Source organism: Labrus bergylta, chromosome 19 (assembly GCF_963930695.1).
Source record: "Labrus bergylta chromosome 19, fLabBer1.1, whole genome shotgun sequence".
NCBI lineage: Eukaryota > Metazoa > Chordata > Actinopteri > Labriformes > Labridae > Labrus > Labrus bergylta.
This window is the reverse complement of record NC_089213.1, coordinates 10,835,913-10,858,873: the sequence shown is the minus strand read 5'-3', so window position 1 is coordinate 10,858,873 and position 22,961 is coordinate 10,835,913. Positions and strand designations below refer to the sequence as shown.

At 38.7% G+C, this 22,961-nt stretch overlaps 2 protein-coding genes across 6 annotated transcripts in view; both read right to left on the bottom strand.

The window, feature by feature from the left end:
* Window positions 1-186: 186 nt before the first annotated feature.
* parp10 (poly(ADP-ribose) polymerase family member 10) lies at window positions 187-10,846 on the bottom strand. 3 transcript variants are annotated; one of them, XM_020626349.3, is made up of 12 exons: window positions 10,757-10,846; window positions 9,672-9,713; window positions 8,923-9,098; window positions 7,841-8,077; window positions 7,499-7,729; window positions 6,253-7,409; window positions 5,912-6,124; window positions 4,173-4,299; window positions 3,082-4,101; window positions 2,127-2,260; window positions 1,862-2,036; window positions 187-1,774 (listed from the first exon to the last, which is right to left on the bottom strand). In XM_020626349.3, exons 3-12 carry the CDS (start codon window positions 9,095-9,097, stop codon window positions 1,476-1,478), a joined length of 3,768 nt encoding a protein of 1,255 aa, XP_020482005.2. In that variant the 5' UTR covers window position 9,098; window positions 9,672-9,713; window positions 10,757-10,846; the 3' UTR covers window positions 187-1,475. The 3 variants fall into 3 exon arrangements, with proteins under 3 accessions (XP_020482005.2, XP_065804238.1, XP_020482004.2); XM_065948166.1 differs by lacking the exon at window positions 9,672-9,713 and having other exon boundaries at window positions 6,253-7,062; window positions 7,117-7,409; window positions 10,757-10,840; XM_020626348.3 differs by lacking the exon at window positions 9,672-9,713 and having other exon boundaries at window positions 10,757-10,840.
* Window positions 10,847-17,141: 6,295 nt separating this feature from the next.
* LOC109991747 (CMP-N-acetylneuraminate-beta-galactosamide-alpha-2,3-sialyltransferase 1) overlaps window positions 17,142-22,961 on the bottom strand; it is a 67,326-nt gene continuing 61,506 nt past the window's right edge. For all 3 annotated transcript variants that reach the window (XM_020644103.3, XM_065948320.1, XM_065948321.1), the window contains 3 exons: window positions 22,341-22,386; window positions 20,159-20,278; window positions 17,142-19,962 (listed from right to left, as the gene is read on the bottom strand). In XM_020644103.3, coding sequence (XP_020499759.1) covers window positions 19,789-19,962; window positions 20,159-20,278; window positions 22,341-22,386 — 340 coding nt within the window. In that variant the 3' untranslated portion in view covers window positions 17,142-19,788. The remainder of the gene's footprint in view (window positions 19,963-20,158; window positions 20,279-22,340; window positions 22,387-22,961) is intronic.

The following is a 22,961-nucleotide window of genomic DNA, read 5'->3' as shown; positions in this document are numbered from 1 at the left end:
TGTGTCTGCTGTGTGTAAATATTATTATAAGACATTCTGAAATAAATCTGAACAGAAAATAAATCTAACTTTGCTTTGAGCATGCAAAAAGGGCATTCTATAAAAATGTTTTAATTCCACTCCTTATGTTTCATCATTTGAAGGATCTTTATTTTTCTTAAAAACAATTATGATATTTACAAATACTCCAAAGCTGTTTTTTTTTATTTTTTTTACAATAGGGAAAACAAACGCTTAAACAATTTTTGTTAAATAATCAAGATAAAAAATAAAACCTCCAGAACCTTGACATTGTAGAGTAACTTCAGGGAAACCCGATAAAAAAACAAAACAAATTAGAACACGAACATGAGCTACATTTTAAAGTCGAATCAGAATTTCGGTATATCACGTCATTACAGGCAGATAGTATAATAATTAGCACGGTGTGAATTGCATATCAAACTTTCATATTGATGCACCATAAAACTTCAAATAAAATCCTATTTTAATTTAAGCCCAAATTGGTCTGGATGAGCTGGCTTAGTGTTGTATTCAAGACAGAGACCAGAGTGCTCTGAGACAGAGATGAGACAAAGACATTAAAGGATCGTGACAGAGTCAAGACCAAGACCAAGACAGGGCTAGACGGAGACAAAACCAAGACCATAAGACCGATTTCGAGGCTGGCTTACAAAGCGAGATCAAATAAGTGAATTGTAATTAAATTGGTTTATCGATATCCTGACGTTGTCAAATATTACAACAGTTAAATATTCTTTCTGATTTACAATTTGATAGTCTTTCCCATCATTGCCGCGCTCAAGTTGTTTGCAACTAATTAAAGGCTGTCTCATATTGACGCCTGCTCCAAACAAAGGCAGGGTTATTTTATAGACTAGAGTAAATAAAAGCCTGGGATATTAACTGATTAATGTTTTTGGTATTCACACATTGATACAATCACCTCTATGAAGGTAAATCTAGAGCTATGTGCAGCAGATCAATAAGGGTTGATTAGTGAATCAAAATCTTTACAAAAAACTTAGATTGGATGCTTCAAAGTAAGGCAAAGACAATAAATGTTGCACGGATTAGCAATCCTTACACGCATCAAATGACTATTACAGGTGAAATGTCATGTAATAGCTGTTGAGTTACTCAGTTTAAGTCACAGAAGGGAGTGGGATTGTGCTGAAAGGGCACGTTTTTAAGAAATAAAATCAAAGTGGGCAACTCGAGTTCAGATTTCTGAGTTTCTCTTGATCAAACTTGACTTCACTGAAGGAAGTGGGGCTACAAATCAAACAGCCAACAACAAAATACTCAATGATATTTTGATAATGAAAGTGAAAATACCAAATGAAAACGATAACACGTTAGCCCTTTCAAGTCGAATGCACTTTCCAATCAAATGCAGGGAAATTAGAAGTCCTTTCTTTCTTCATATTTTATGCTCATCAGCGGCATCTCTTCATCCCGACTAATCCGTTTCCTCATCTGTGAATTCTCTGGCATGTAATGAGATACTCAGGAAAAGCTTGCGTATCGTTGAAGATGACAAACATTGACGGCTTGGTGATGTCGTCAGTCACGCTCTCGTATCTAAGGGGAATATCTCCGGTCTCCTTCAGAGGGGCCGTTTTCATCGAATGGCAGCCCTTGGTGTAGTCCCCTGTTAGAACCTTGGACACAAAAATAAATTTGTGTCCGTCTGCATTTGGGGGTGAATACTGATCCTGGACGGACAGTCCAGAGTTGACAGCAAAATACACCCCCTGGCCATAGACGGTGGCTGCATGGAGAAACAAAGATGTCAGCAATTAATACTCAAGATAACACAAACACAGTGACAACTAGAGACAATTTGTTAAAAACATACCGTTCTTTCCACAGAAGCTTCTGTTGAACCCATGAACGCAGATCTCTTTCACACTCGTCTCACTTGTGCCATGGTAGAGTGTCCGTTCAATAACCGGATATGTGGCGCGCTGCAGTACACTGGCCTTCTTCAACTTGTACTGATTGTACAGGAGTCGATTCATGAGCTTCTCCACCTGATGGAAATGTGACTTTTAATATACACACCAAAAATGCTTCTTTTTTTTTGTTCACCCCCTCCACTTTTTGTCACAATTTTTGTTTACCTTTATGATTCTGATTTTGCTGTGATACTCTTGTATGGTCTCATAGAAACTTTTGATCACATTCTGAAATTCGTCAGAGTCCTCGTCGACTTTGCTTGCCTCAGGAAGGTTGGACAGCAGAGAGTATTCCTCTTCTACAAACAAACAGTTTTCATCAATGAAAGCATTATTTGAAAAAAAAAAAAAGAAGGGATTTTATTTAAAAATTGCTTGCTAACATATAGCTACAGGGTGGTGCATTGGTTAGCACTGTTGCTCACAGCTAGAAGGTTCCTGTTTCCAATCCCTGTCGGATCAGACAGAGCCTTTCTGTGTGGAGTTTACATGTTCTCCCCGTGCATGCATGTGTACTCCGGCTTCCTCCCACAGTCCAAAGACATGTTCGTTAGGTTAACTGGTGACTCTAAATTGCCCGTAAGTGTGAATGTGACTGTGTCTGGTTGTCTGTCTCTGTATGTCAGCCCTGTGATTGACTGGCAAACAGTCCAGGGTGTAACCCCGCCTCTCGCCCAATGACAGCTGGGATCGGCTCCAGTCCCCCCTGGACCCAGAACGTGAAAAGCGGTAAAGATAATGTTTGGATGGACGGACTTGCTAACATATACATGAAGTTCAAAATATGTAAAAAGATGATCAGACTGTTGATAATCAAAACAAAAATAAGTAGGGCTGAGGGCCGCACTGAAAAAGCCTTCGCACAATGCGGTGTGGTGCTTTTCAGTGTTTTCGACAACATAAACCAATTTAGCCGTGTCTCTCAAGGTTTACTGTGTCTTACCAGTAGGTGACGCTATGGCAAAATTGCAATTTTTCGCATGATGTGCAAATGTAACTTTCATCAAATATGTAAAGTTTGTCTCAGTGATACTGCTGTAGTATGCATTTTTAAACACTGTGGCTCTAACACATTGGCAATGTTCTGCAGAAAAAGACAAGACAACAAAGTTCCCTTTACCTGGCACATCGTCTTCCACATCCCCTATATCGATAATTTTCCTGAAGATTTTCACGGATTTCCCAGTAGCTATGTTGCATTCTTGCATCTTCTCAAAGTCCAGGGTGTGGGGCTGATTGTCCAGCAAAATGTCAACCGTTGTCTGCTTCTTCCTCCAAATATTCTCAATGAACACGGTAGCATCCGGCGAGTACGGAGTCATGTCTGAAGAGTCTGGGTCATGATGCAGCCACTGAACAGCTTTCAGGATTTCACGCTCGGGTACATAGTTGGAAATTTGTTCCAGCAGCAGGTTCACATCCGAAATTCCCCCAGGCACAAAATCCTTGAAGCCCGAAACAGTGATTATGGTTCCCTGAAGCTGAATCTCGACAGCATGCTTTCTCTTGATCAACTCGAGACAATTCCTGTGGTACTTAGACAGTTTCCTTAAAGCCCGGTGCTCTACTCTCTCCTCTACCTGTCTCAAGGAAACCTTCTTCCCGAAGGCTATTTCCACCCTACTCAGGTCAGAAGTATAAGCTGCAAACACATGCAGATGTATTGTGCTGGCTGCCTTCATGGCGTCCTGTATTACAGTATTCATGTTCTTGCTTATTTTGCCTACTTTGGGGCTTTTGTCAGTACTACTAGAGGAAACTTCATGTTGAACCATTGTCTTGGATAGCTCCAAGGCTCTTTGTAGCTGTTCCTCCTCATCCTCCACGGACCAATGGCTTGTCTCCATAGAGTACTGGATGGCTAAAGACAGTTGTGCCTCTTCTTCAAGCTCCATGGAGCGGCCCAGAGCTTCATCATCATCGTTCAGCTGGGGACACCCACCAGTAGCATTCTCCTCGGGCGAGAGCAGGGGAGCATCGACAACCATCAAACCCTGGTCCTGGTCTGCAGGGGTAGTTGGTGCCTCAGCTGTGTACAGATCCTCTTCATCCACATCATTGACTGTGTCTGAATTAGACACCGCCTCCTGGGGTCTTTCATCAATGGCTGAGACAATTCTCTTTGCCTCATCTAAAAGGCCTACAAAGAGGTAAACAGATTGTTTGAGACTGCACAGAAATATGATCAATAACTTCAGAGACAGATATTACCTTTGCCTGCAGCTTCATCATGATCAGTTTGCATTGAATCGGATTTTAACTCCTGTGAAGAACCACCCGGAGACATTCTCTGGAAGTTTTTGTGCGACATCAGTGTCCATGCAGCTTCAAGAATGTTCTGAAAAAACAACAGTCATCAAGATTATCATCACAAGTTTTGGGCTTTGTTTCTGCCTTCTTATTTCAATGTAGTAACACAAAGACAAATTTACTCCACTTTGGTCTTAAAGAGACTAAAGCAATTTCCCCACAGCCACTTCTAGAAAAAATTCACGACAGGCTGCCTTTGAAATCTTCAAGTTCAGAGTTGCCTGTTGACATCAGCACCTCACAGCAAGAGACTTTCCCTGGCAGACAGGAGGTGGCGGAGTCTCCGAAGGCAAGAATTGTTTTTGAAAAAGGACGACGCGGATTACAAGAAAAAAGCTTTTGATGACTTCCATGTTGTTGAGTTCAAAAAGCAAGCTGCTAAAAGACAACATATTTGCATACAATGTTAACAGAATTAGCAATCAGAGAATATTGATTTTCTTTTTTTTTAAGAAAAAAAAGTCGACGACGACGACATGCACAAGTTTCCAGTTTCCGAGGGCATGGCATTCATCGATTTAAGAGCACACAAGTGCATAATATTAAGCAGTTTAAGAAAGTGTCATGAATCTACCTGATACTTTTCTTAGCATCTTCTTAAGAAAGCATCGAATAAAAATCCAAAGGAAGATGTTGGAGAATGATTCCCATTTGGTCATAAAAAGTTAAAATATATATGTTTTGTACAACATGACGCAAAATGGAATAACTTATTGAAGTATGCCTGCCTCCTCATCCTGTGTTGATACTGTGTTCCTGAAGTTGGTTTCTCTGTGAACATTAACACTCCTGAACATGTTTGTTTTTTTGTGAATTGTATTTGAAATCGAACTTGCCTTCTTTGAGTGCACACAGATACGCACACTGGCTGACCCTAATTTACAAGGCTCTTTTAGGGCTTCATTCCTTTATATTTGTGTGCTTTATTACGGAGAACAAGCTATGGTCGCTATGCCCTGCGTTCTTGTACTACACTTGTTCTATCTGTTCCTCGGGTAAGGACTGAATTAGGAAAAAGAGCTTTCAGCTTTGCTGCCCCATCGGCATGGAATACTCTACAGACTGAATTAAAACTCCCTGAACTTATTCCACTTGGAGCTTTCCGTTCTATCTTGAGGGACAGACAGCGTGAGACCATTGAACAGTGCCTGTGTTTTTAAAATCTTAAATTGTTGTTTTATTGTTGTGTCACAGCTCCCACACTTTCTTTTTATTTAAAACACTATGTTGTTAAGCTGTACTATCACTTAATTGCAACTTTTCTTTTGACATGTGCTTGGCCAGGTCACCCTTGTGAAAGAGATCCTGATCTCAATGGGTTCTTTATCTGGTTAAATAAACTGTGTTTGACATTAAGCTGATAGCCAAGCAGCAGTAAAATGGCACAGTAATGCTGGCAGGCAGGACTTGTTCTGTAACACAGTAAACCTCTGTGTGTTTTGTCTGCCTGGTGTGTGCTTGTTAAGTGAGCCTCAGGCTATTACTGTACACGGCATCAAGGCGCACAGCACTTGAATATGAATGAATAGCTGGCCAACTGAAAGGAAGTGAGATACAATGAGGTCACATATCACAGCTTCAAATACACAGAAGAAAAGAACAGATAAGAAAGTTGGTGATTAGTTCTATTATTTCAGTACCTGGTTTCGCAGTGGTTCCCAGGGCACATGCTGGATATTGATATAGACCTGAAACTTTCTCTGCATCTCCTCTAGGATGCTCTTGCAGTCCTCTACAACTAAAAAGCGGGTAATTCCAGGAGCACTAAAGGTGATGGTTTTGGTGAGGGTGGAGGAAACGATACCTTGCAACACCTCCTCAGCCATTTGACAGGCAATGGCAGGGCCATGGATCTACCATTACAGGGAGATTAAAAAACAAAAAACAGAATCAGAAGGGCTACTGATTTTCCTTAACACATTTCAGCAAGTTGTACAAAATATATGGACATTTATTCACATGAAACTGATGCATCGCATACCTTTAACCCACAAACGTCTTCTGCTTCCAGTGGGAAAATGGACACTTGGTCCATGTCAGCCATCAGCTGATGACAATGGTTCTGGATGTATTTCAGCATGTCCGGTTCCATAGGGATGATCGTCTCCCTTTCAATGGGTGTAGTAAGAAACCCTATGATTGCAGTCTGCTTCTCACTCTCCATCTCTTTCAGAGTTAACACATCGATGTCCCTTTCTCGTTCCGACACCTTTACAGAGGTGAAACTCAGAGACTGCAGGAACTCAGTCCACTCCCTGCAATAGAACATGCACTCATATTCGGAGACCACAGGTATGCTGAAGTGACAAATCTGTGATTTCAAAAAGCTACACCCCTGGTTCGCGGAGTTCTGACTTAGGGAGGTTACCAAAACATTACAGTCGGAAACGGTGTAAACAGAGGATAACCCAGATGCATTCATTGCTTTCTCTAGACGCTCTTTGACATCTGTTCTGGCGAGGAAATTAGCCATCTCTGGCTCAAGGGTGAGATGACTCTCAGCCATTTTGCCAAAAAAGTCCAAGATTGTGCCTTTTATCTGCTCTATCGTTTGTCTGTCAGCACCTGCAATGTGCACACCATTGTCTTTGATTTGGATGGTGAAATTTGGATGAGCCTTTTCAGTGTCTTGTTTAAAGCTGCTGAGTTGAAACAAAGCTAGTTTTGATGGCTCCGCAATAGGAATATGGCTTGTTGGTGCTTCTTCTTCTTCTTCTTCTTCTTCTTCTTCTTCCTGCATTTGATCCTCAATGACCTCAGCTGCACCCATGACCTCAGCTGCACCCATGACCTCGGCTGCACCCATGACCTCGGCTGCATCCATGACCTCGGCTGCATCCATGACCTCGGCTGCATCCATGACCTCGGCTGCATCCACTTCTACAGTGGCATGGCCAGCAAGGGACCCCGAAGCCATTCCGGAGGACGACTGGCTGTTAGCGCTGGCGACAATAGGAGGACTAGTCTGCATGGGGGTATCCCTCAGGTCCTCGTTGTTTCTCTCAGTTGTGTCTCGGGCTTCTACTGCAGACTCTTGTGATGTTAAACTCTGTGCAGGTTGAAGAAAGTCGAAGAACGCCCTGACTTCAAGATCAGCTCCGTCCAGTTTGTGGCGCTGATCCAAAACCATGTCAACAGCTGATAGAAGAAATACATGACAACATGTTGTTTGTTAAGGACAACGAAAAGGAAATTTTTTTTCTAAAATAGTATTCTACAAAACTTACTTTGATAATTTGTGAAGGACACTTTGGCTGTGCCCTCTGAAAGCCTGGTGACCTCCTTCACCTTCTCATTCCCGCCCCCCTTGTTCTCAAAGTATAAAGTGAGCAGGTCTGTAGCGGTGCCAGGGTGCAGGTTCTGCACCAAGATGGAGTCCGTTTGTTCAACCTGTTCGAGAGTTAACTTGGCTCCATCAAGGGTCCTCTTGGAGATTTTAGCACTAACGCTTTGGAAATCTGCAAAGAAACAATTAGACTATAATGATTCCATAAAAGTAAATGACAATTTCAAACGCTTTTGCAAAAAAAATCTGTGACTTTTAAAGATTAAAATAAAAAGTACTTCACCTTTAGAGAAGGGTTGGCTAAGATGAATGAGGATGAGGTCTCTCCCAGGTGACGGATGCAGACTGTAGTCATCCAGATTCATCATATTCTCCACAAAAAGCTCAATCATCTCGACGCTGGTCTTTGGGTTGATCCCTCGCAGCAGGAGTCTACATCGGTCTTTTGTGGCCGGCTTCCTCACACACAGCTCTGCATTATGCAGAACATGGTGGCCATTATCCAGCACTCGAGCTGCAGCTGTCAAAATCCAAAGAGCAGAAATAAAAAAGAAGAAAGCATGGTTTTCATTTTGTGCCGAGAATTAGCTTTTTCCTCTGAGCAGAGTAGAGCTCGTTTTCCAGGAGATTCTGGAGGAAACAAGAAGTGATTTTTAGGCACTACTTTAGGGTTGTTGTTAAACATTTTTTTAATCAAATTAAAGACATTTTAAGACCTTTTAAGACACAAACAAACGTTCATAAAATCTTTGCACCACGTAGCATAGGTTCTTTTTCGCATTTCTCATGGGACTTCACTGCTTTGTCTGCCATTGTTAATTTTAGTTAATTTTCTTTTGCATATCTTGCTAAACATTCAAAACTTTGCCAAAATTCATACATAATTCATCCCATAAATGCTGCTGTAAATGTTTCTGGTTAATTTCATGAATTGTCGTGTAGATAAAGAATCCAGACAGATTTAAGTCAAAGGGAAATCTAAAATGTAAGACCTCTTTTAAGTTAAAAAAAATAATAATTTTGAAGACGTTTTATCACCTTAAATTAAAATAAATATTGTTTCAGACTTTTTAAGGCTCTGCAGAAAGTCTGCTCCCCCTAACTTGCTCAATATAAGTTCGAGAAACTGACACAAATCTTAGAACAAATAGGAGTCAAATTAGTCAGACTTTTAATAAACACCTTAAAATAAGATTCTGCAGATATCTGATCTTTGTTGAGCACTCACAACACAAGTTATCCAAAAGGTGTTGATTTACTTAAATTCAATGTCACAAACGAGGCACAAAATGTTTCGAAGCATCTCATGTCAAAAGCTTACACATGACAAATGAATTGATAAAACGACTCCGTGTTGCCACTTGCCTTCTGCCTCTTCAAACACCAGTAAGGCTCGGCCGGCCTTCTTCTCCACAGAAACGAGTGGACCTCCCCCGGAGCGCCGTTTGTTCTCAAAGTACAGAAAGAGCAGCTCCTCATCAACTTCTTCAGGCAGATCCAGCACCTCCAGTGTCCTCTCCTCCAGGTTTTCAACAGGCATCCTTAAAAAAAAAAACCACAAGAACAGAGAAGCTCCTGAATTAGTGCTGGGGGGTTGGTGCCTTGCTCTAGGGCACCATGGCAGTGCTCAGGAAGTGATCCAGCACTTCTTCAGCTACCAGACCAATTTCCAGTCTAGGTCTGCACCAGGACTTGAATCCTCTGGTTTCAAACCAAAGTTCCTACAGACTGAGCTACTGCTGCCTTCCTTTGATTGTTTTATACATTCAATTGAATATCTTTGCTTTATTGAATGCTTGTCGTCCATGATCAGTAAAAACAAAAAGGTATCACATGTCATCTTGGCTTTTGGAAATTGTGGTGTGGTGTGTAAAATCAAATGGTATCTGAGATTTTAAAATCATCTGATGATGATGACGATATTTAGGATGGTTTTGATGCTGTTGGTGGCGATATATTCACTTTGAATAAAGGGGGGGGGGGGAGTGCTTTACTTCTGTGCACTGCCTGCCATCACCTGAGTGTCCAATCGGACTTAAAGCTGTCAGCTTGCACTTACGTGCTTACAGACGTTGTTCCCCTCCTTTCTAAATCCTGGCTTGTGTTGTACTTACTCTGATGTTCGTTGCTTTGGATAAAAGCATCTGCCAAATTAACTGTAACAAAAAGGGTGGGTCCACACTGTAAAATTTCACACAAGGCCATAATATACAACACTACATGTCAAACTCCTGAAATAACATGAATGACAGTTTCATAACAACTAAAGCTGACACAGCACAGAGATATTCAATATTTTACAGATTGGAAAATTACAGGATCGTATTGGTGAAAATGTAAACTTAAATTAACGCAAGTCTTCACCATGTGACTTGTAATGATTTGAAAAATATCTGAGCACATTGATTATAAACAATGACTCACAACTCGAACAAATTAACATATTATTTAAATTGGGCAGTCAGAAATACAAAGTTTCTGAGTTATAGGCCCATACATGTTAAACTTGGAAGTTTCCAGAACACATTCAATAACAGTGTATTGCTTTATTTTATTATTTTTTTAAAACATTTTGTTCAACCTTTAAAAACACATATCCTACATTACCTATTTCTGAATACAGGAAAGATGTTTTACTCAGTTTTACCTCAGTGTTGTTGTTTTTCCACTGGTAGCCTCGTGTTGTTTACTTTCTGCACATGCATTTTACATTAGCAGCTAACAGGCTAATATTCTCCTACATGCTTTGTTTAGCTTGTAGGACTGTCAACATCGGTTTGCAGCTAAATTAAAGGATTTTTCACGTAAACTTAGGACTGACTAAAACTTAGCATGTCATGTTGGTTATCATGGCCTAGCTGACACTGAAAAGCTACCAAACAGGAAGCTCGTCCGGTTTATGATATCATGTATAAAGGGCAAGGTGTTGTGCAGCCTAAGTGTATTTTTCTAGGAGAAACTTTACCTCCAAAGACTTAAATGTAGTCACCGTGGAAAGACTTCGATGTGTTTTTACTGCGTAGTTTAGCTGAAGTTCGTATCAATTGCTGTCACTTCTAGAAAGTGAAACTAGTGGCTAGTTGCGATGTTTACACCCTTGAAGCTGGAGATTAAAGAGAACACTTTTATATCTAACGACAGGATTAGAACATATGTGTTCACGTAAGACTGCCTGACACTTTCTAAAAGTGTTTCTTACCTTACAAGGAAAACATTGGTCGACATGCTCGTTCTGATCAAACGGGTTGAGCTGGTGACTCGGAACACTTCCTTGTTGTGCTGCTTGTTGAACAGCAGGGGGCGTCGTCAAGCGTCATGACCGTACGTCATGACCCACGTGTTAAAGGGGAACGGACAGGATGTCTGTGAATGAAGTGTCAAGATTTAAGATTTCCTTTTATTGATTTATTTACTCTCTGTAAGTCATGAACACACACATGCAGAAACAGGATCCTATGGACATGCACTAATGGAGAGATGTCAGAGTGACGGAGCGGCCCTTGGGGTTTGGTGCCTTGCTCAAGGGCACCTCGGCAGTGCTCAAGAGGTGATCTGGCACCTCTACAGTTACCAGACCAACTTCCATATTTGGTCCGCACCGGGACTTGAACCGGCGACCCTCCGCTTCCCAACCCAAGTCCTGAGCAGACTGAGCTACTGCCGCCCATGCTGTTGTCATGCCCTCTTTTAATCACTTCTCCATTAGAAAGCTTCATTAATGATACGATATATGACATTACATGATGTTATGAGATATTATAAGATATTATGACACATGATATAAAATTACATTAAATCAATATTATTTTCTACAGTATGAAAAACAGTGTCTACGAACTTTCCATATTAAACGTTTATAGTAATCTATTTGTCATTTTATGTTCAATTTTTATTCTGCTCATAAAGATGATACCACACCACCAAACTGATCTTGTGGTTAAATTGATTTTAGCATGCAGATTGCCTTGATTTTCCACCACAGAAAGCTGGAGTGGAGAGGTAGGCTATATTTAGCCTACTCTGGATATGTAGCCTACATTTTCTGTATTTCTAAATTCTCTCTCTTTTTTTTACAGAAATAAGTAGCCTTATTATTTGCTTTGCATTTGCTACCATTCAAAGCATCATCAAAATACAATGCATGGTTTTGGATTAAATAATTTCCAACTGCTAAACCATTTAATTTGTCAGAAAGTTAACGCATTAACAAGAGTGACTTAACAATGTGATGTATATACATATATATATCTTTTTTTTGGGGGGGGGGGGGGGGGGGGGTTCAGTGTCTTGCTCAAGGGCACCTCAGACCACTGAGCTACTGCCGCCCTCAGTAATACTTTCAATTTACAGGTAAAATATGTTTTAACATTGTACTTAGCCCTACTTACTTTTTCCATTTCTTAGAATGTACTTTTTGATTACTTCTGAGAATTTCTAATAAAGTCAAAGCACCTTTCTTTAGTAGATATTTTCAGAGTATCATATAGTCATAACTTGATAAGATGCCACCATTAACAATATTAACCAGCATTATAAAAAGCCAGATAAAAAAAGTGAGGGTGGGCATGAACTGCTTTAATTAAATAATCATAACTTGGAGTTATATTGCATGAACTGGAATGGTTGATCAGATGCAGTACTGATATGGAACTATCAGCGTGAGCTTAATTAAACAGAATTAGTATGGCAGCATGCTCAAACTCATGGACTATAAATGTTTTCATTAGAAGCGGTGTATGTTTGATTGTGATACTGAGTATCTTAAAATACAGAATAAATAGGCCTACAGAGTCAGAGTCAAGTTAACCTAACAGACATAGATCTCACCAGTGGATGTAAAATATGTAATCTACACTCAAACAGTGGATCAGTATACAGTACTGAATAGTATTTAGTGTAATTTGAGATTTAAATTAAATAGCTAGTAAGTAGAATCCATACACAGTGCACTCCTTTGTATATTGTCTTTCCACATCTTTATCATGAGCTTATACATACATAATCACCTTACCAATGAGAGCATGTTGAAATTTTAATGTAACATGTGCAGTCAATAAAGGCAGAGCCATAAATACTATTTAAAGTGCTTCATAGCATTTGTTGCCATGTTATCCCTCTTGAAATCAGGACATCATGTATTTATAACTATAAATCATTTTAACCCCCTTAAACCTTCAAAAAACTGAGACGTGTCTTTCTATACATTTCAGCAAAAAACCTTCAACTATGTTTCTCGTATTATTGTCGGAGTCAAAGCCACTGAAAGGAATAAATGAACTATGTGAGCTTTTCATTATTCTAATTAGTTCTTATTCATATCTTCTTGACAGGAAGCAAACTACAGAACAGGATTTTTCTTGGAGCAGCCTGAATGGATTTTTTTTTTAAAGATATTCAACAATCAAGACTGCATGAAAAGGGAGATCACGTACAGGCACAATGACAGACTTTTAATTATTTTTGAACATTGAACATTGAATTCAATTAATATTAAGTCATCACATGAGTCAAGTTAGGATTTGGATGCATATCCTTTTCCACTAGGTGGCAGTGTCCCCTGTAAAGTTAAAGCACACATATACGTAAAAGGTGGCAGCGCAAGTGGTCAGAATCCATTTCCATAGAAAAGAATATAAAGGGATTAGGTTGACTGACATTTGTGTATAGACTGGGAGGTGGAGAAGGAGTGGCAGTGATGCATTTCTCCCCTGTTGTTCACAGACAATAGATCTGTTGGTTTGCCAATGTAAAGATGTTTCTCAAGCAGAATCCTTCATGATGGACACAAAACCAGACAGACAAGGTTTCAATAGTTCAAGTTAGAGAGCGTAAAACATTCTTTCAGTATAAGTTAAGCAGTAAAGGGTTATAAGGTTCATTTGGTGGTCATGCTGCAGCACATATGGCCTTGATATCGTTTGCCTGTGAACTTTGGATTTTGGGTTTGTTTGCCATCAACAGGATGACTTTATATGCTTAATCTCCATATTGTACACAGGCCAAATGTTTTTTTCCCCAGCTATGGCGCCATGAGTTTCCAAAAGGTGGCTGAGCAGTTTGAGTTGTAGTGATTTCCTTTGACAACCTTTAGGTGGTCAGAATCCATTTCCATAGAAAAGAATATAAAGGGATTAGGCTGACTGACATTTGTGTATAGACTGGGCGGTGGAGAATGAGTGGCAGTGATGCATTTCTCCCCTGTTGTTCACAGACAATAGATCTGTTGGTTTGCCAATGTAAAGATGTTTCTCAAGCAGAATCCTTCATGATGGACACAAAACCAGACAGACAAGGTTTCAAGAGTTCAAGTTAGAGTGTGTAAAACATACTTTCAGTATAAGTTAAGCAGTAAAGGGTTATTAGGTTCATTTGGTGGTGATGCTGCAGCACATATGGCCTTGATATTGTTTGCCTGTGAACTTTGGATTTTGGGTTTGTTTGCCATCAACAGGATGACTTTATATGCTTAATCTCCATATTGTACACAGGCCAAATGCTTTTTCCCCCAGCTATGGCGCCATGAGTTTCCAAACTGTCTTGCACTGAATCCAAACAGACCTGGAGCTGTAAAGGAATAGAAGCATTGTGTGTAAAACAACAGTTTCCTACACATGTTCATCTGAGTATTTTCAGAATTTTCAGAATCATCTTTTCAATGAAAGTATAGTTTTTACTCAACATAGAGAAAATTGTCTTGGTAAACATTTGAGCAGCACGTGTTTGACAAGGTCATACATGAAACATGACCTCACAAAGTGTTTATTCTTGCATCATTGTCACACATTCGGATAGCAAGCATGAGCTAAGAATCCCATTGGAAGGATATCATCAAGAGCCTCAAGAACTAATGAAGGAGTTTGGAAAAGGTAGGAATTTTAATCAGAACATGCCAAGGCATCTAAGCAATTTCTACTCTTTTGAAATTTACCTACACAAGAGGTTTTTTTTTTTGTATTTTTCATCAATGACATAAGTCTTTATATAAACAACTCTAACAGAGGTTGGGGTGAACGTCATACTTTTGGCTGTGCCTCTTAACGCAGATTAAGAGAAATGTACATGTGACAGCTGTTCCATGGGGGGGAAAAAACGGTATATATTATATTAAACAAAACATCCTATGAGCATTATTTAAACTTTTTGAAAAGGAGTATGCTATAATATGTGACCTTCAAACATGACACATCACTCCTGTTCACTAGCACACTAATGTTGCACCACTCCTAATTGTATATGCACATTTTTAGTGGTATGTTACTCTTACTCAATCAACATATTGAACAAATGCAGCATGGCAAACATTGTTTAAATTTACATTAAAATAATAGGTCACAAGCCAATGCCACCTAAGCCATACAATGACTCTAACTGGCGCATGTTGTGGTGTGGTGTGGGAAGGGTTTGCTTAATGTATAGCACCACTTGGTCTTTTCACATTCCAGTTTTTATATTAACAAAAAACAACACACATTTCAGTCTAATGCCCTGTAGCAGGCATTTATGGTGCTACATTTTCTAGTTTATCAAAGCTAAGATGTTGCTATAGCTAGCTGGGCTAGGATAGAAAATTACTTCAATCCGGATATGTGACAGACATCTTAATCATATTTGAAATATAAGGATGTTTTATCTAACATGTTTTATATCTGCGCTTTAAACATTTAATCTTACATTGTTTCATAAATCATATAGGCCTAGTGGAATCGATCTATGTTAATGTTAGCGTTCATGGTTAAGATAGCTGCTAGCCGTGCTAATAAAGGAGTGTGACAGACTTGGAAACTTGGATCATAAATATAAAACGTTTTATATGACATGAGTAATTTCTGTTGTTTGGACATTTAACAATGAATACATTGAATGTGTAATCGTCACATCAGTCATGTAATAGACAGCTCAAGGGACATTAATGCTGATGTGTTTTTGACCACTAGGTGGCAGTGTTAACGGAAGATCCTGTGTACAACACCACAGTTGTTGTGAATTGGCTCAGTAATTTGAATTAAACAAATGTTGTGGTTTCTTCTCATCCGCCTGCTGCTCCCATAAAGACAAGGAACAGGCAAATGTCCCATAATGATTCAAGGCACCTGGAGGAAATAGGCTCTTAGATGAGCTCCACAGAGCACATCGTGACCACTCTGGAATAAGATTTCAAACTAATGATTTGATTGATGAAAATGGTAACTTGAGAGCAGAATGAGAGCTTCTGTGTTTCTTATGCCTCTAACACACCAGAACCCTTTGCAAAAACTCAATTAAGACTATTTAAAGACTAACGTCTGACACCCTCTCACATCGAAAGACAATGTGTCGGCAACTCACAGAGTTTTTAGTCACATACAAAGACTTTATAAAGACAAACTGCAAGGTCACTAACTGCAAGGTAACACCTATATCTCTTTGAGTTAATTTCCCAGCATGCACATTGTAGAAATGTACAACTACAACTTAAGGGCAAAAATAAATATAGTTTATTTAGGGGGGGATTTCAAAACTGGATTAGGGGTGATAATATGACTATATGGCAACCTTGATTTATAATTAGATCATATTTGTTTTATGTTTTAATGGAGGCCAGAAAGTTGGAATTTTTAAGCAATACCTTGCCAAGTTTACATTATTCTTCAAAGAGTTATCTATTTTTCAAGTCTCTTTGAAACATATAAAATCTACCTTATACCTCATGAATGCCTTTCTAGTCTTTAACCTAATCAGACCCCAACAGCAGTTAAAAAATAATTAAATTACTGTTATACTGAGTCCGCTCCTACTGGTTGTTGACAATGGCCAAGTCATTGAACAACATAATTTGCATGAAACAAGACTAAAGACCTGGGTTAATATTAACATATTTAATTTATCATAACGCCAAGACGAGAAAAAGACTGCCTTGAAACAGCTCGGATTGAGGTTAATGACCACCTTATACCAAACGACCGAGATCACGGGAGCCCGCCCCAACAATAAAACTCTCTTGATTTTACTCCCATTTTGGAAATGTGTCTTTGACTTTAAAATGGCTTGAAAAGTCGCTATGTGTAAAGCCAGCATTAAATTACAGTCTTAAGTAACATATTATGCAACAAGCACTTTACCAAGGTTTCTCTAACACTAATATGTGTCTCTAGTCTGTCTACGAAGCTTCCAATTATGAGCCCATCCTCTTGTTCTCTTGCCTGCTCCACTTTTCAGAAAATATGTGATCAAACATGCTGTTTGAGATTTTCCCATCATGACATCACAAAGGACAGTAACCCCTCCCCCCTGTGGGTGACACTCCCACAGCTAGGTGTTTGTTCTGCCTTCTGAGTCCTCCTTTCCACTGTAAACAATAGGACATGGAGCAAGAAAGCCTGAGCGTCATCCCTTTCCATGGTCAGACACAGCTCATTTACATTTAAAGCTACAGACACAGAAACAGCCTGTTCGGAGCAGGGCTGAAATAAAAGGGTTTATAGGCATGATCAAATACTAGATTGGAGTAGATTTTAAGCAACAAAGGTTTTGGGGAGCTCTGAGACTTTAAACTTGTTAAAAGGAGTACAATATGTGACCTTAAATGAAGTCGTCACACATGGACAAAAAGTTCAGAGTGCAGTTTATAATTTAAAATTGAGACAAGCTTGTAAAGCCATACTGACTATCATACACTTGTAATCAAACATTTTATTTTGTGGCATCAACAAAATGATATTACTGATAAAGAATTAATATGATACACTATACACATGAATCATGCATATTATTCTTCAAATTAACACTCTATACGCAACAATAATATTTAAACATGTGAAGATTAATTCAAATGTTGTAACACTAATAATTCTAAAAAAAAAATCCATTAAAGGCACTTAACTCCTACTGTTTTATGAAAAGATATATTACAATGTACATAATAATGACAGAACATCATTGATTATATTCATAAGGCACCCTATAGGCTGTATTAAATGTCAGATTTCTGCAAATAAATAACAGCTTTCTATACATTGATGAATAAGCTGTTGTGTTGTATAGCCTCTCAAACATTTCTTTAGTTATTTTTTTCATAAAATCTACAATAGCAGAACTCTACTGTACATCAGGACTTTTCAAAAATCAACCCTTAAACAATGTGTTTCATCATTAATTACCCATTTTGTAATAAGCCATGCAGTTAAATTACATGAGTAAAACTGACGTTCATTCTCACATTTTTAGGACAATGTATGTGCTAACTTTGACACAGGTTGAGAACTTTAGGCCTCATTCACTAACACGTCTTAAAAAGAACCTTTCTTCTTAAAACCCACGTACACATGATCTCAAGAGGATTCTGACATCCGTCACCAAAGTTGTCTTTGTAAGGATTTGTTCTTAGCTAAGAAGTGCATCTACAAACACTTGTGAGCAAACTTGTGGCTATGCCAGGGCAAAATTATCAGGTATTGTGTTTGTCTTAGTTTTGCACCATTGTAGGTGTACTGTATATAAATACTCGATATTAGTGTAGCCAGCTTTCATTTCAGTTGTATTGTGGTTGGTCTAAACTGCAAAATGTTTACATGTTGCAAAATGTTTACAATGTGACAACATATAGTTAGTGTCTCCCATTTTTGCAAACTTTTACTATGAAGATATTAGATCAGATTAAATTCACTTGATCTGTTGTCTCTTTTGTCTGGTGACAGCGTTCTCTAGTTCATTGATATCATCCGATACATCTTTTTGAGGAAACATTGAGAGTCAGGTGCATAAACTTTTTAAAGATTTGAATGTGGCTCTTGGCCTGTCTTTTAAATCCTGTGTGGGCCTTAAAGGGGCATTTTTGCTAATTAAAAATAACTGGCACAAGTTTCCAACTTACAAGGGCTTAGCATTCATCAGTTTAAGAACACAGGCTGTGTGAACATTTCAAACAGGTCTACAAATCTTCCTTGACTTCTTGAGAACAGAAATGTAAGAAAAAGCTTAGAAATACATGGTGAATGATGCCCTTTGCTCAGGGTTGCAGCTACAGTATACTTGTTCTGCTTGAGTTGAAGCTAAAGTCTATAGCCAAGCTAGGGGCTTTGTGTATCCTTACACAGGCACATTGGTGCATTGACCTAAATGCTAACAATAGCATCCAGCTAATGCTCACGCAGCAATGCTAACATGCTGATGTGAAACAGCACAATGATTATCACGTTCACCAAGTATGTTTAGCCTTTTAGCATGCTAGTATTTTCTAAATAGCATGGCAAACAATCTCCATCTGAGGCTAATGGCATATCATTGGTTTTGCAAGTATTTGGTTGCACTGTGTTACTGGACAAATTTCATTTTTGACTTGATGATGACATTACAGTAAATACAAACCACCAACGTTTTCACAGTTCATTAGGGGGGTGGGGGCATAAATATAGGTACCAAATTTCACCACAATAATAGTTGATGACATACTGTATGTCATAAAAAAATCATTATAAATGAAAATCTAATGGGGTAAAATCTGAAGAACAGGAAGTCAAGATTCCTTTCCGGAGTCCATAAATGTCTAAACATAAATTGTAGGCTTTTTATATTTTTCTCTTATTAAAGCTATTTCTTTGTCGCTATTATCCCAGGTATCCCTTGGACTTGACAAACAGTATTACTGTATAGCTCAGACAAGCAAATGAAAGTAGCTTTGTAGTTCTGGTAGTTAATAACAATTTGTTGCATGTGTTTTAATACCAATAATACTCCTTTTCAGATCTATTACTACTGATTTTAGCCCATACATACTGTACATCAACAGAGTAATAATGACACATTGACTATGGCTGTCAACAACGTTAACAAACCGTCCAACGGTCAGATTCCAAACCATTGGAAGAAAAAAGAACATAAAGAGAACACACATACTTTTAAATAGTATAGTATGTCTGCTGACAAGTCAGACACATTTCATTTGTTATGCCAGACCATACAGAATGTTCCCTAGATCATAATGCATACCATGGGAGTAGGAGTGGCAATGTTGCTTTTCTCCTGTGTGTTTTCTGTGACAAAACATCGGTTGGTTTGTCAGTAAGACAAGTATGACATTTCTCAAACAGTGGCTTAGTTAAAGGACGTGAAACAGGACAGACCAGAGTTCCAGAGTTTGAATGTGTTCTTGAAGGTCGGAACATTCTTCCTGCATGAGATAAAGAGAAGATAAGAAGTAAGAAAGGCTCTTCAGGGTCATTTGGTGGTCATCCCACTACACATATGGGCCCATCATCATCTGCCTTTGAACATTCGGATTTTGTGCTTGTCTGCGAGCAGCAGAGTGACATTATATTCAAAATCTCCATCATGGACTCCTGTGTGTCGGAAGGCTCCCGCCAAATGGTTCTCCTCCCAGTAATGGTGCCAGTTTCCATACTGGTCTGCCCCGAATCCATACACACTGACCTGGAGCAGATATGAAGAAAAGCATCATGCATATGTTGAAATCAACATGCTTTTAGTTCATCATTTTTCTATTACAGCATTCTAAAAATGCAGTGTAAAATGATATCAAGCAACGTGGCCTTCTAAATGTATTCCACTTTACTGAAGATTTTTCTGAGGTCATTCATGTCGCATTGCTTCAAGTGTTTCAACTTACCTCATCACATATGTGGATAGCCAGCAGCAAGCTGAGAAATCCAGTGGAAGGATATCGTCCATGACCCTCAAGCCAAGACTCATAAACATACTTGAAAAACGTTGGACTGTATATTAGAACCTGCAAAAGAAGAAATAACAAAGTCTGAAAAAAGCCTTATACAAGAAAAGGTCTGCATTTAAATTGGCACCAACTGACTGACATGCTTAACAGACATCCAATTTCCAAAACCATCTGCTATCGTCTGACAACAACCACATATGCCTCTGGGAACAATGGCCAACTTCTCAGTTATTTCAGGGAGCCAATACTTCCTTTTTTGTTTACAGGCCAATTAGCATTTTGAGAAGCAACCATGTGTTCTGAACAAAAGTGAAATGAAATTTACCCCTTGAAATATGTCTGAAAAGTAAATGCTGTCATTTCTTGGTAAATCGTTTCTTGCTACATCGGCTAGAGGAGCACCCGTTCATTTGTTTTTTGATGAGTTTCAGTTGAACTGTAAATAAATAATCACAAGGAAGCTTAACTCTGGCTAATTTAAGATGTATAAGCTCAAAAATTAAACCACTTTTCTGGTTTTTGGCATTTAATAGGTCAGTAAGTAAGTAAATTTTTGCATCAAGATGCAGACGTAAAGAAAAAACCCTTGTCAAGTCTGTCCTTATGCGATGAAATGTTTGTTTGTTGAATGAGGGTTGTACCAGTCATTTCGGATGCCTTTTAGGAAGTCTGAAAATCTAAACACAGATTGGCTTGTCATGGCACAGTGTCAGGTAGATTGTTTGCTCAAGTTGAAATTGTTGAGCATGGATTGTTCGCTGCACTTGCAGGCAAATATCTGTTTTTGAGAAATAAATGAATTCTCCTGATGGGAGCCAGTATGTAATCACAGCAGATTGCGTTCCACCTGCATTTGTTCTCCACACTGACTGTGTTTCCTGCAACCAAAGTGTGCTTTGGTCAATACTACTCGGACTCCACACAAACTAGAAATGGAAACCAAAACACTTTCCACACTAAAATCAAAACCCTGAGTACCGATGCTACATTTTCATTTAGAATCTGTAAATATAGATTAACAGGTGTTAAAAAGAACAATGTAGAAAAAGTCTGCCTTCTCTCTGATGGTTCAATAGGTAGGTCATATAGTCCTTCAGTCTGTGTCATAACCATAGACTCTTAATATTAATGGATGAATGTGTGACGTCACCCATCTGTCAGCAGATGCAGAGAAATCCTGTCTCACCCTAACTTTCAGTCAACCTAACGACAGGCTGAAAGCTGGAGCTGAGGCGGGTTTTAAGACTGATGATAAACCGTTACATCGTGCCCAACCACCTGTCAATCATGTAAGCTATGCGCTTAACCATGGATAACACTTATCGTTCATAAAATCAAAACGGAGCCGTTTAAAAAAAAGGAAATTCATCCCCCGTACAGTGTGTTTCCATGACGACAATAACTAATCAGACCTATTTTGTTTTTGATACCAGCTGTAAACATGTTAATGTCTATAAAAACTGTTTTTTTGGCTGTGGCGTGTATGTGACTTCCAGGGTTCCTAGAGCTAGCCCCAATCGCACCCTCGACTTGACGAACTGCAGGATTTTTGCATTTCGGCATTGGCTTAATTTTTCAAGATCGGAGGGATCTCTAAAGAAATAATCATTTGACCCATGATAATACTAATAACAAACAGTCCAGTTCTTCAAAATTTGTATACCCTGTTTGAAGATATACTTCACCCTTAGAGAAGGCACAGAACTAAGATGACTGTACTGTGATGGAACACAATAATGCTGAGACTGAGAACCTAAACAGACATGATGATGTCATTATATTGACATTTTATACCAAATGTGTAAAGGTATATGGCATATGGGTTAAACATTTCTTAAACATTTAATTAGCTGTTATGAAATAAACTATAGAAAGGCAAATGATGACACATACCAAGCGGCAGGAACTTCATCTATGTCATGTTAAGAATGTTTAAGCAACTCCATGACTGAACTCCTGACTCAGACAAAGCCCCTATACCTCCCGTCTCAGCCCCTTGCCCACTTTATTTTTTTAGAATAGTTTTTTTGTGAATTGATGTAACAGCACATTTCTAAATATATGATTGCCAAACTAATGCATATGAAATAAAAATTTAAAATAAATAAATATAACTCACCTTATCTTTGTTTGCCGTTATCCTGGACATAACAGGTATATATGTGCTGTGACAAAAGATAAGAACAGAGGGTTTATTTTCCTTTTTAATTTCCTTTAAAATCTCAAAACATTTGACACATTTCTGCTTGTTTGCCTTTCGTAACTGGTATAATTACACAATCACACACGTTTTTCATAACTAAGAACATTTAAAAATATAAAGTAAGTGTCTTTTTTGTACAAATTCACAAGGGAAGCTGTTCATGTGCAGGTTTCTGAAGTCATCGCAGTAACATGCTCATTGTCATGTTTTTTTTTGTTGTGTTTTTTGCATTTTGAATTATTCATCATAGAAGAGCATGCAGTGCAGAGATGTGCTTCATTCCAGGTAGGCAAGGTTAAAACATGAAACTGGGAGAGGCACTTTGAACAAAGGTGGGAGCTGCTCCCTGGAGGTGTCCATATTCAGTTTGCTCCTGAAAATGTCTACATTTTCATAAAGCAAAAGTTGCATTAATACAATTTTCCAGAAGAAAAGGAAGCTAAAAGGACAACCATGATTAGCTGACAAATTAACAAATCTAGAGTGTGAATTCTACATGAAGCCTGTGCGGACTTGGATGAAAAAGTGAAGGGATGG